Source organism: Crinia signifera, chromosome 12 (assembly GCF_055691185.1).
Source record: "Crinia signifera chromosome 12, ASM5569118v1, whole genome shotgun sequence".
Lineage (NCBI taxonomy): Eukaryota > Metazoa > Chordata > Amphibia > Anura > Myobatrachidae > Crinia > Crinia signifera.
Window position 1 is genome coordinate 24,257,736 of NC_139228.1, and position 14,456 is coordinate 24,272,191.

General features: G+C 44.8%; 1 protein-coding gene across 13 annotated transcripts in view; it reads right to left on the bottom strand.

Annotated features, from left to right (window-relative positions):
* Positions 1 to 14,456, bottom strand: part of RYR3 (ryanodine receptor 3) — a 527,067-nt gene that overhangs the window by 29,671 nt on the left and 482,940 nt on the right. For all 13 annotated transcript variants that reach the window (XM_083167836.1, XM_083167846.1, XM_083167845.1 and 10 more), the window contains 5 exons: positions 14,204 to 14,375; positions 12,079 to 12,165; positions 11,298 to 11,501; positions 7,360 to 7,490; positions 316 to 358 (listed from right to left, as the gene is read on the bottom strand). In XM_083167836.1, coding sequence (XP_083023962.1) covers positions 316 to 358; positions 7,360 to 7,490; positions 11,298 to 11,501; positions 12,079 to 12,165; positions 14,204 to 14,375 — 637 coding nt within the window. The remainder of the gene's footprint in view (positions 1 to 315; positions 359 to 7,359; positions 7,491 to 11,297; positions 11,502 to 12,078; positions 12,166 to 14,203; positions 14,376 to 14,456) is intronic.

Sequence of the window (14,456 nt, forward strand, 5' to 3'; positions counted from 1 at the left end):
CCTATGCCACCGAATTACCCCCTAACACCCCCCCCCCCCCCATTAGGCAGATACAGGGCCAGTGGTAGGGTTGTTGGCATCCCCCTGCAAACTACAGTAATTGCCTTTATGTGAGAATTACTGTGCAGGGCCAATGTCCCACCTCACCATTAGAGGTGGTTCCACCCCGTTCCCCCTCACTTTAACCCCTGGCCATCACTGCATCCTCGGTACTATCCTACGTGTTACATAATATATTGTTACTTCAATGTCATGTTAATATAATGCAAAATGTGAATTCACAGTACATCTACATCCAAATGAGAAAGAGCTTACCTTCCTTTTAACAAATTTATCCCAGTAATTATTGGGGAAAGACCTACAAACAGAATAATAAAATATCACATTATTCAAACCATCTGCAGCACCATGATGAGATCTCCACAAATTTAAAGCATAAAATAGAATCATGTGACATGTATTTAAATGACAACGGTGGAAGCATCTCCGCAATAAATGAGGCACTGGATTAATCTCTGTGTGTTTTATTCTTGCAAATAGGAGTTTTTATCAGCCTACAATACAGCAATATAAAGCCGGGCACTTATTCATCTGCCTGGTAGGCTTAAAGTATTTCCGAATCCGCCTTCCTAATTCCTAGAAAGTATTCTCAAGTTTAGCACAAGAGAATGTAACGCACTCAGATTCTTTGTCCGCAAATTCCGAGTAGCAGAGGTTAGGTGGTTCTAAAGCAGAGCCCAGGTATATACCGCCAAATGCTCTACATTATATGTACTGCGTGCTTCGCTGCCTTACCCAATCCCAGCTGCGTAATAGGTGTGTCTCCTTCTGAAGACTAATGCTCATGCCTGAAAGACGGTGATAAAGCCATTGTGTGCCAACGCTGACTGGCACACACTATAGGCGCTACACATTTATATGTACAGTATGGCATGAATTATATATCATTCAGATACAGTACAAGTTCCACATCTCAAATACAAGCCACACAGCGTCTGTATTCTCTACAGGATACTAGATCAATTAGAACGCTCAACAAGATCGCTCAGCACACAACCCTGCACAGCAACGTGTCAACAATGTGTGCTGAGCGGTCTGTCAGGGCCTGTGTTCTCTGATGAGAACCCTAGCCAGGCAATAGCGTGGCACGGGGCCACGCATCACTATCCCTATGGCCCTACACATGGAGCGATGTAGGGGCATTTTCTAAACAATATAGGAAGACCGCTTAGAAAATGCCCCTACATCACTAAATGTGTATTCCCCATTATATGCTAACCGTTGCACAACTGCAATCGCCCGAATAGTACAAATAAGAGGCGACAATTATCCCTTTAATAGCTGGAGAACATTTGTGGGGCCATCCCTAGAACTGCATCAGAGGAATACTAAGTACACTAACATACTGTATGGGAAGTGCTGGGCTGGCCTGTGAGGAAGCATGGTCTATGGAAGTATACCTACTGTTCCGCAGCCAGAGAGCTAATGAGGAGGAAGGTGGCCAGCATGGCCATTACATACAACGTGTACTACTACTGATAATACAAGCAATGATATTCAGTATTGTAAGACAGTGGCAGGGAAAGTCATAGACGGCAGGTACTTTTCCCCTAGAATCCTGTCTTATGGCATATAGACTGCAGGCTATTTCAATCTGTGTGGTAAGCTCCGGCTTACAAAGGGTGTTCTGTCCTGGGCTGGTAATCAGGAGAACACCTGATTCTTTAAAAAGGAGTCAGCCCTCTCCTTAGAGCTCTCTCTCTCTCCCTGGGTGTTGGAGGCAGTAAGCTGCTGCTAGAGAGAGACAAGGCTGTAAGTACTGCATTACTTGATCTATATCTGCTGTGTGTGTCCAGTGTCACATAGTGTGGCCCTGGTATAGAGAGGGACGTTTATTCTGTTTAGTTAGAGCTCAGACGAGCAGGTTTTTGTTTTCTGTTTTGCCTGAAGTGTAAAGGCTGTTGTTAGTTTCTTGCTCTGAGTGCTGCAATAAAACTCAGGCAAGCCCTGTTTTGGACCCAAGCCGTGATGTCACTGTCTAAGTCTGTGCCAAATCCTCACCTGTGCCTACCCGTTTGATGCTAAAACCCCACATATGGTGGAGAATGCGAGCAAGCATCTCACTTAAAGAGACATACATCGAACTATAGGACTTTTGCTACAGCAAGCTGGAAGTTGTTGCTAAAGGCAACCAGCCACAAGTGAGTGTCTGGAGTGCACTGATACTTGCATGTCCTGGCTAAAGGCTGCTGTAACACTGCAACAGGAGACTGTTAAAATGGAGGACCTTTTAAAACACTTGGTGCAGGCAAATGAGCTGCAGCGGCAGGCAAACGCATGTCAGCAAAAGGTGCATGAGGAGGCCATGCGTGCCCAGGCTGAAACCAATGTTTTGCTGCTTGAATCCAACAGACTAGCCTTAAAGGAACAGCAGCAAATTAATCTGCAATTACAAGAGCAAATACAGAATGTGGCTAAGAGTGTGGCGCAGAGTGTGCAAACACCCCAACCCTTGCTTCCAACCACACGGGCTGCAGTACAGAAATCTCTGCAAAAGATGACTCTCACGGATGATGTAGAGGCCTTTCTTGCGGTGTTTGAACGTGTAGCAGAGCGTGAACAGTTACCCGTGGATCAATGGGCAGGTGTGGTAGCACCTTTTCTAACTGGAGAACCACAAAAGGCGTATTTTGATCTGAGTGAGCAGGATGCTAACGACTACGCGAAACTCAAGGGAGAGATCCTTGCTCGCTTAGGCGTAAACATGAGTGTGCGTGCCCGGAAGGTGCATAACTGGACTTTTTCTGAACAGTTACCTGCGCGGTCCCAAATGTATGACCTGGTCCACCTGGTAAGGAAATGGCTACAGCCAGAGGAGTCTACACCAGCGCAGATCGTGGAGAGAGTCGTGCTGGACAAGTATCGTTGTTCCTTACCTCCAAAGGTTCAGCGCTGGGTCGGTCAGGGCGACCCTAATGATGCCGAGGGGCTTGTCAACTTGGTTGAGAGGTACAGAGCTACTGAAAATCTACTCCAAGAAGTGCCTCCTGGACATTCCACCCTCAAGAACAGCAAAGCGGCCGGATCATCTGGTAAGACTGTTCCGTTTACTAGAGGGGTGAATAATGTTGTAAAGGGAGGTGGCCTAGATGGGGAACAAACAGTGGAGAGGCGTTCCCAAGGGACAGTAGGGTCCAAACCTGGGTCGCAAAAAGACTGGGGCCGCATACAGTGTTGGCGTTGTCATGGACCTGGGCATATTGCTGCCAATTGCCCCCTTACTTCTGAGCCAATGGAGTGTGATACAACCTGGCGAAGCTCTTTATATGCACGTTCTGTTTTCTCTGCTGAGACTGTTTCAGAAACTGGACAGCAAATATGTCATGTAAAGGTGGATGGTTATCCCGGGAGGGCTCTACTGGACTCTGGGAGTTTAGTTACTCTCATCCATGCCAGCTTGGTAGACCCTCGGACACTCACAGGACGTTACATAGGGGTCTTGTGCATACATGGGGACACCAAGGAGTATCCCACAGCTTTAGTCCAGCTAAAGAGTACTTGTGGAACTGTGTCCCATGAAGTGGGCGTGGTAGAGACCCTGATGCATAGTGTGATCCTGGGAAGAGACTTCCCATTGTTCTGGGACTTGTGGAAACAGAATGTACACTGCACTAGAAATGCTGTTAATAATGAGAATGTGTGCCCTGTGATTAGTCCTGAGCCTTTTGGTCAGGATACTGAGGTTCAAACGGTAGGGGTGACCACTATTGAATCTGACCGTTTTCCCCTAGCTGTTCTTGCAGGTGAAGCTGAGGAGCAGGAAGAAGCGTGTGACATGCCTGAGCTAGAGATGTCACGTGATAATTTTGGGACTGCTCAACTTAGAGATCCCACCTTATTAAGAGCTAGGGAAAATCCTAAAGTCATAAATGGTGAGCCCCAATACCCCAATGCTGACAAAGAGTTCCCAAAGATGGCCATTAACCAGGATCTACTGTATCGGGTAGATAAAAAAGTGGGAAGTGTAAATTATAAAGTGTATCAACCAGGTAAACGGAAGCCAGAACAGTTGTACCATGTGAACTTAATTAAACCCTGGAAAGACAGAGAGACTCTGACAGCTGTAAGTGCCCCCTCTAGTGATAGCCCAGAGGTGCGGGTGTCAGAGACCCTGTCCAAATCCCAGAAGCAGGAAACTAAAGAGTTAGTACAAAGGAATTATGATGTGTTCTCAGAACTTCCAGGGCGCACCACAGCCATAAAACATGACATTGTCACCGAACCTGGAGTTCGGGTACGCTTAAAACCCTATAGAGTACCAGAAGCGCGTAGACAGGCCATATCTGGGGAGGTCCAGAAAATGTTAGACCTGGGGTATGTTATCGGGAGAGGTATAATAAAGCCACAAATAAATAAAGTGGAGGCTATCCAAGACTGGCCTCGTCCTTCAACAAAAAAACAAGTCAGGGCTTTTTTGGGAATTCTGGGGTATTACCGTAGGTTCATTCCCCAGTTTGCAACCATGGCAGCGCCCCTAACCGATCTTACCAAAGGAGGTAGGGCAGTTATGGTCAGCTGGAACCCAGAGGCTGAAAGGGCATTCCAAGAATTAAAAGTGGCCCTTTGTAATCAACCAGTCCTGATCACTCCAGATTTTAAAAAAGAGTTTGTCGTACAGACTGATGCTTCTGATGTGGGACTAGGTGCTGTCCTCTCCCAAGAAGTTGGTGGAGAGGAACACCCGGTAACATATTTGAGCAGGAAGCTCACACCTACGGAGAGAAACTACAGTATAGTCGAGCGGGAGTGCTTAGCAATCAAGTGGGCCCTTGAATCCCTAAAGTACTATCTCTTAGGACGCTCCTTTAGATTAATCACTGACCACTCCCCACTTACATGGATGTACCAAGCCAAAGAGAGAAATGCAAGGGTCATGAGATGGTTTCTCAATTTGCAAAATTTCAAATTTACAGTGGAACACAGAGCAGGAAGGCTTCAGGGTAATGCCGATGTCCTATCCCGAACATACTGCCAGTTGGCAGACAGTGTCCGACCCCACAGGTTCGAACAGAGGGGGAGGGTATGTAAGACAGTGGCAGGGAAAGTCATAGACGGCAGGTACTTTTCCCCTAGAATCCTGTCTTATGGCATATAGACTGCAGGCTATTTCAATCTGTGTGGTAAGCTCCGGCTTACAAAGGGTGTTCTGTCCTGGGCTGGTAATCAGGAGAACACCTGATTCTTTAAAAAGGAGTCAGCCCTCTCCTTAGAGCTCTCTCTCTCTCCCTGGGTGTTGGAGGCAGTAAGCTGCTGCTAGAGAGAGACAAGGCTGTAAGTACTGCATTACTTGATCTATATCTGCTGTGTGTGTCCAGTGTCACATAGTGTGGCCCTGGTATAGAGAGGGACGTTTATTCTGTTTAGTTAGAGCTCAGACGAGCAGGTTTTTGTTTTCTGTTTTGCCTGAAGTGTAAAGGCTGTTGTTAGTTTCTTGCTCTGAGTGCTGCAATAAAACTCAGGCAAGCCCTGTTTTGGACCCAAGCCGTGATGTCACTGTCTAAGTCTGTGCCAAATCCTCACCTGTGCCTACCCGTTTGATGCTAAAACCCCACAGTATATTGAAGGTGTAACAGAAGATTTGTGGGGCAGAGGTACTTTCTCTAGTCTAAAAGCTTCAGTAAGATCTAAGATCACCTGTTCTTCTTAGACCTGAATTGGATTTTCCAGACAGTATCTGTTACGGAGAGGCAGAATGCAGGTCATGGTTTATATGGGGGTAAGTACCGGCACATGTACAGTAGCAGCGAAAGTGACGTGTCAGGAGTAACATATAGCTTCTCATGTACTGTATACGGTATGCTAACACCAAATAGCCCCTGCTTAGCGGAATAGGCTTCTATAGATATAAATATAGGGGAGATTCATCAAAGCTAAAGTACTAATACATCAGCCTCTGGCCTCCATAAATCTCCCCTACAATAACGTAGAATTATAATCAATGTTGCAATAAAGCCTGCTCTAGCAATGCTGAATTCCTGTAATACGATTTCTCTGATGGTACTTAGAAGTACCTCCTCTCTCTGTATCTCTGTAGTGGGTGGAGTCTGTCACAGTAAAGCCCCATACACATTACAGGATCCCCACCGATATTGGCGGGGGTGGTGACCCAGTGCAGTGCAGGTATTGGCAAGTGTGTATGCTGGCGGGGAGGGAGCAATGGCTGGGGAAGAGGAGCAATGCTGAAGTCATTAATGAGGACCGCTCTAGTCTGAACTGCTCAGACAATAGAGGGGCTTGTTAACAATGCACGGGAGTGCGCATTGTTAACGATATTGAGTGTACATACTAAGCGGCAAGATGCTGTCAAATAGTGCGCTCCCCTGATACTGTAAGTACATACATGAGATCCTGAACCTGCTACATCACCATCCTCTGACTCACAGACATTGTGGGGCCTTCCAGATCAAAGGGAAAGTAGGTGAATGAGTTTTTGTTATTCATTTTCCTCGTCTAACTCAACCAAAAAAACAAATTTATGGTGAATTTAGAAGCCAGGAGAGGAGATGCAGCTTTCAAATTACTAGGACGTAAACCCATGATTTCCCACATTATCTCCCCGACCTATCCACTTCACTAGGAAGTGGGTGGAGTGCAGGAGATCCGCCTACTCTTCCGGAGACACGGAGGACTACCCAAAAAGTCTATTTAAAGCAACTTTTCTTTTGAAAGCAAAACTAGGTTTGTTTTACATAAACACTAATAGCCACATTAATTCTAGATGCTATTACATTACATGTATAGGTTATACTGAGTGGCGTCACAAGGGGGATGCGGATGACACCAACGTGACAACTCTTGCTCAGTGGCAGGAGCTGGGTTCTGTACTGTAATGTTTCGTGCCGCACCTGGCTCTGTCACTGTGCAGAAGTCACCACAGAAATCCCCGGGGGGACAGTCCACACCTCCCTGACTGACAAAAAACGGGGGTCCGGGCCATGAGGCCATACTCCACAACTTCACACCCCTGTCAGCACGCATACAGGACGCATTTAGCTTTCCGAGTGTTGCATTTGCCTCATTTGGATAAGTGACACCCCTACTACTGTAGTTATACTTCAAAACATTATTATTCTAATTGTAAGATTAACATACAGTATGTTATTTAAACACAGGGTAAAACTGCAAGCCAGTTTTATAATAAAATATATTGCTGAAAGAAAATAGTTTCCAGGGTGCCTCATTTCTAACAGATGCGTATGAAAAAAAAAGATCTTTAAATGAACACATGGTTACTAAACATAAATAGCTGGTAGATGAGAGAAAATAACGTGTGTAGGTAATAATAGCGCTGGATCTTACGGGGTATTTATGACAAGACGATCCCATTGCCCTTTAATATCATCATCTGAGGGCTGTTCTGTGATGTACAGACCATCAAACTCCACATTGCGAGCAATTTCCTTCTCACGTTTAAATACCACGAGGGGAACCTTTGGGAAAAGAATAGAAGGAATTGTGTTATTAAACATCTGGCTATCTGTATTATCTATTCACACCTTTTACCAGGAGCAGGTGGGAGTCAGTGAATCCGTCAATTATTGCAGTGATTATTTATGATGTGCACAATAGTTTTTCACTTATATTCTCTGAAGAAGAAAAGAAGGTTGTGGCAGAGAGTGAATCCCGGACTATACCAGGGAGCTACTGTAATGAAACTCTCTCTTTGCTATACGTTTGTGCTCTCTGTATCTGATGAATAGAGAATTATCTACTCTGTACTACACATGTACAGACATATAAGTCTACAGGTAGAAGCTCTGACCTTGATTACAGTAGTCTCAATGATATTGGTGATATTCTTCACCTGCACATGTGGCTAAATCCATAAAAAGCTGTGTAGTGCATGTAGAGTTGTACGGAGAGTATATTGGCCCTTATTCTGGTTGATTCGCTCTTGCGCGAATTCGCAAAAGAAGACCGATGTTTTGCGTATGCGCAGCAGCATTTCTGCGCATGTGTATACACTGGGTGCGTGTGAACTCGGCGAAAAATCTGTTTGCCGAGTGCACGCTCCCTGCCTTTCAAGCAGGGGGGTGGAGAGGGGCGTGGCAGGGTGTGGAGAGGGGCGTGGGGTGCCGGGCTTGTCCATTAGCATATGTTAATGTCCAGCGTTTCATAAGTGTTCCCATGAAAACGCTGGGCGTACACATGCTAATGGGTTTGTGACGCACGTGCGGGGTACAGACAGCTGTATGTCAGCTGCCCGCCCAATTCCCTGGATTTCTTCACGCATAGATACGAGTGGTCTGGACGACTCTTACATATGCGTGCGCCTACAACTTCATTTGATGGATGTTTATGTAAAACATCCATTCGCATGCCAGGCTCATGAACCCAGCGTGTGAAGGGGGCCAGGTGTGCCACCATTCGCAGGGCGGGTTCTGGTTGACTCGCAAGGATGCGAATTCGCTCCTGAGCGAGTCAACCATAAAAGGGCCATTGTGTGTTCCTAGGCTGAGGCACTGAGATATTCCATCGTACTGATGTGTCCTCATACATCTGGACTCCATACACCACACAGCAGGGGATGCCTGGCATTAGCGAGCTGACACATCCAGGGCAACATGTTTTTTTTTCCTGTTGTTGCAGAAAATACATCCTATTCACATGCTTATGTACATATAATGCACAAGCAGACTCTTCTGATTAAAATAATATATAGTATATTCTGTGTGCAACTGCTCCTGTACCTGCATACGAATAGGAGTATTGCGTGTCATATGCTTGGTCACAAACAAAATATAGGCATGTCGGATATCATTTTAATCAACAGAAGCTGCTTGTGCATCCTATAATTTATTTTATTTTTTTTCTAAAGGTCAGAAAGGATGTAGTGGTGTTGGCACTCACACTGGCACATGACAATTGTCTAGATTATTATCATTAGCAGTATACGTTTTCATGGTTGTTTTCATTTAGGAACTGTAATTTATTTAGTGTCAGAGGTGCCTGTGTGAGCAGAGGCAGATTAAGGCTGGTGGGCGACCAGAGGCAATGACCGTTATGGGGCACCCCCACAAGTAAAATTGATGCCAAACACCCACCCAAACTCACCCCCAACCCAGTGTGTCACTAACACATACACACACAAGCTTAAGGCCCCCACATACAGCACGATATTCAGGCATTTTCTGAGCGATTCTAACAAATCGCTCAGAAAATGCCTGAAGATGCATGTAAATCGCTGTGTATATAGCCCACACAGCGATTTACATGCGCGCACCCGCCGTTCTGAATCTGTCATAGATTCAGAACGGACGGGCTGTTCAATTCAGAGCAGTCGCTCAGAAAGCTCCTGCTCATCTCCCGCATGTGTGGCTGCGGGCAGATGAGCAGGGACGAGCGACTGCGGACGCACCCCGCGCCGCAGAACCCGCCGCCACCCCTGACCCCCCTCCCCCACCAGCAGTAGCACCCATCCCCATCGCCACCCCCACCTCACCTCTCCTCTCGGCGGCAGCGGGGCGGAAATGTTTAAAAAAAAATAAAAAAATTAACATTTCAAAATGGCCGCGGCCAGCCAATCACGGCTCGCCGCGTCATTGCCCCGCCCCCTAGAGCTGGCTATATTAGCCAGCTCGAGACGGGGAAGGAGCAGTCAGTCCGACGGCGGAGAAGGAGAGAAGAGCTCCTGAAGTCCTGGGAGGCGCGGCCAATGCAAAAGAGCTTAAAAGGCCGCCGCCCCCAGGTGAAGAACACAGATGAAGAGGCCGAAGCCCTGGGAGGCGGCGGCCATGCAAAAGAGCTTAGGGGGCCGCTGCCCCCAGGTGAAGACCAGATGCAGTTTAATAAAATACTAAAAACTCTGTGTTTGTGTTTTTATTAAATAAAACATTTAAAACCAGTGTTTGTTGTTTTATTTTAATATTTCCTTTACAGGGGGGCTATAGGTACCGGCGGGCCTTTAATGCCCCACATGCTGGTACCTGTGGTTCTGCCAAGTGCCAGCATGTGGGGCAGGCTTGCTGGGACCTGTAGTCCTACTGTAAAAGACAATATTACTGTTAAATAAGCAATCAACCCTGCACCCACCGCCCAGGGGTGCAGGGGATAGCCCCGGGCTGCAGCCCAGGCCTGGGGTGCCCTGGAGAGGGGGGACCCCCTTATTTGGGGGGTCCCCACCTCCCCAAAAACTCCCAGCCTGGGCTGACTAGTTAGGGTGGGTAATGCTTTGGCCACGGGACACCATCAAGCGTGTCCCCTGGCTATGGCATTACACCCCTTGCTAGTTGAGCCTGGTGCTGGTCTCCAAAATATGGGGGACCCCTATTCATTTTGTCCCCCGTATTTTGGAAACCAGGGCCAGCTCAAGAGCCTGGTGCTGGTCCCCAAAATCCGGGGGACCCCACGCACTTTGTCCTCTGGATTTTGGGAACCAGGACCACTCAAAAAGCCCGGGCTGGTCATACCTGGGGGGGGGGACCCCATGCCATTTTTTTTTTTACAAAATTATTGTCTGTATGACAGAGGATGAGACGCTGGACCCCGGACTTGGTAAGTATTTTTTTTGTCAGCTCCCACTGTACCACCAACGTTTAATAGTTTGCATATGGGTTTGCATTCGGTTCAGGGGGAACCACTAGCCACCATGATTTTTTTTTTTTTTTGGGGGGGTAGCATATTAGGGGAGGTGAAAGAATACTTATTAAAGAAGACATAAAGTTATGTGCTAGATGTGTTCAGTAATAATAAAATTTTTGTGATGAAGTGCAGTGTTTTTACTTCACTTTCTGTGACAGATTTGAAATCTCCCGTGCTGAATCTCCCATTATGAATCTCTGACACAAATCTCTCTGTATGTGGCTCATTGTCTGAAATGAGTCACAAGAGTGAAATCTCTTGTGCTGAATCTCCCGTTATGTATCTCTGGCACACATCTCTGCGTATGTAGGGCCCATTAGTGAGCTGAAATCAGTGATATACTGATCCTGAGCCACCCACTGCTCCATGAATTATTGTACAGTATACATTATTATTATACATGGATTCAGCTGAGACACTAGATGAGAGTCAAACAGCAGTCCTGTCACCCCTCCATTATCAAGATTATATGGTGGGTAACGATATCACAGCCAAATAAAATGTGCATTTACTGCTTACAACTGTTTGTAAGCATAAAGATTGAATGATGGTTGAACAGGCTTGAATTAGAGTGAAAAGCAAGTATATTGTCAGCGATAATACTGACAATGCAGCTATGGTTTCCAGCACTGCGGTTCTATAAGCATTCCCCGTACCTTCAGACAGTAGTATCCAATAACACAGACGAAAGAGATGACTGTGTGAATAATCGCCAAGATGCGTAAGGTTGGAGCCATATAACCAGTGTTTTCTTGCAAGACAAAATAAACCGCTCCTTCTCCTGTGTCCTCCTCATCCTGAAATGTGTCCCATAGGTTTGATTCGCCATCTGGGTCTTCATTGGCGGGTTCCTCCGTCACCTAGGAAAATACAGCATGGTATGAGGATACCTTATAACCAATGACTGAGCAATATTGGAATTGGGTTTTAAAGAGCTTGCGCTGCTGAATGAACTGGACAATGCTCTTTATACGGAAGTACTGTATATCACACTGTTTACACGATCACAATCCTAATTAGCTGAATGAAGAGTTTCCTGCTCTAGTATTTCCTAATGATTGTTTAGTCATTGGTTTCCGGAGATAAAGCGAAAAGGTCTAAAAAAAAAAAATAGACTCCGGTCTGCTGCGACTAAAAATGCATTCTCTCTTTTTTACGTTTAACCTTCCTAGCACATAGACGGAAGCAGAGCCACGTAATGAGTAGCGAGAAGGCAGACTGAGGCAGAATAAAGCCCAGCCGAGCTCTGCTACGATTCGGACGATAAAAGCTCGTCTCGAGAAGAGACACTGAGACGTCCTGTCTTCAAAGGGAGACTTTCCTCACAAGTGCACAATAGATTCAGCGATATAAGAAAAGATTCTGTCCCTAAAGTACTCTGACGGGAAGCCACTTTATCATATAGCACTAGAAAGCGCATCCGATAGAAAATATTACCTTGTAGAACAAGAGAATAAAGTTAATGGCAAACGCAACAAACAGAGCAAGGAATCGTAGATTGTAGAAATTTCTGGCCAGATAATTCTGAAAAGAAATGGGAAAAAAAAAAAGATTAAAACAGTTATAATGGCTGTTATCCATATTTTGGTACAAAGAGCTGGTTTTACTGTAACATCTGTAGAGATATGTGTATTTTCTGCCTGCGGTCAACTGGTTTGAAGATCTAATACTTCACATCAGAAGAAATCTATAAGTTCAAATGAAATCTCTATCTTGACTTTTTTTTTTTTCCCTCTCGAGAGACAGAATAAAGTCATGTGTGACAGAATGGGTCATTTCAAATCATTGTGTTTTGGCACCATTTCAGCTACAGAACATTGTGCCGAAACCACAATTTAATTAATGGCCCAAAGGGCTGTTAAATTGTTTTTAAGCAGACATTACGTATTGTGAGTCCACAATGCATGGAACGGAAGAAAGAGATAGTGGGGGAAATTTACTAAAGGAAATTTGTAAAAAATGGGTGTATTTGTATCCAGAAATACACTTATTTTTGACATTTACTATCCCGAAAATACGGCAATTCGTTTTCGCATTGATGTGCTATCAATACGTATAGGAATTGCCATATTTTTGGGATAGTAAATGTCAAAAATAAGTGTATTTTTGGATACAAATACACCTATTTTTTACAAATTTCCTTTAGTAAATTTCCCCCACTGGGGGAAATTTACTAAAGGAAATTTGTAAAAAATAGGTGTATTTGTATCCAAAAATACACTTATTTTTGACATTTACTATCCCAAAAATATGGCAATTCCTATACGTATTGATAGCACATCAATGCGAAAACGAATTGCCGTATTTTCGGGATAGTAAATGTCAAAAATAAGTGTATTTCTGGATACAAATACACCCATTTTTTACAAATTTCCGTTAGTAAATTTCCCCCGGTATGTCTGCTAGGTTTCTGCCCCACCCTGCCCACCTCCGTCAAACATTTCCTATTTTATCCAAATGAACCTCTTGAACGGTCTTCATTTAACTTTTCTTTGTGCTGACAAAGTAAAGTTGGCATGTGTAGGACATTAGCTACAATTTGGTTTTAGTGTTGGTCTTATCTGCAGATCTTGTAACTCACATACTGTAGGTCATGAATAAAATCAACCTTTGTGATTTTGGTTCGGGGACTGGAACTCAATTTAAAATGGATCAATAACTACAGGAATACACCAATTCAGCCATATCCATTGGTCCATTGCAAAAATCAGGATACATAAGGTTGACTGGCAATCAGAATACCAATGCCACTACTATCCGTAGAGAGATGAGGTACTTACCCTCCCCCTGCCATCGACTACCCTCCATTTTAGCAACCTAACCCTAACCCTCCATCCTCCTTCCCTCTTCACATTACTCCATTCTGTTTTGTGGCAGTGACTGAAGGGCAAACTACAGTACACAAAAGAGTTCCACAGAAACAAGCATGGTATAGTCTGGGAGAGATATATGGATTCATTGTTGGCTGACCTTAAAATGCAACTGCACAAATGCTTTTACTTTATATCCACATGATATGAAACTAGATTCTGATTGTGACACTCTAATTACCTTGTTTACTGTTCATTTAATTATTTGGGTCTTTCTTTGTCCTTAGTGTCAGCCATGCCTACTCTTACTTCCTGGTGCTTGTACACGTGTTACATTGGTCTTTTTCCATGTTACTCCTCAGAGTACTCTGCTGGGTAGTGTCATTTTTATGTCAATAAATGTTGATCTCTTTTTCCATCCTCATTAAAAATGCTTCTAAAAATGATTGGTGCGTTCATGTTATCCCCCCCCCCCCCCCCATATACACAGTCATGGTTGGTGCATACATATTAGGGGTACTCAAGCACCCACTCTCCTGGCTTTTATGTCATACTCTTGTAATAGTTTGTTGAATATGCTTAGATCAAGTCAATAGCTACAATACCATGATTTATATAAAAGGCATACGAAGGTCTTTATTACTATTCCTGTAGCTGGGCCAGTAATTGATTCTATGCAATCTACACGTTCATGCTGCACCATGTAACGTGTAAGTTCTGTAGGTGCTATCATGCACACTGGAAGTGCTTACCAGCATTTTGGTTTGGTAGATCTCCAATCCTGCCAGGAAATTTGCCATAAATGCCTCACGCTCTTCTTTCTTCTGCCCCCGTCTCCTTCTCTTCCTCATTCCCTCTTTACTTTCCGATAATTGAGACTGTTCCTCCGCTTTAGCTTTGTCCTTTTTCTCACCATCTTCAATGCTATGAATTGACGGTGGTTAGATCCAGTGAACAGCTGACAGATGCCCCAATCACCCAAGCAAGCAGTACCTGGCCCGCTAT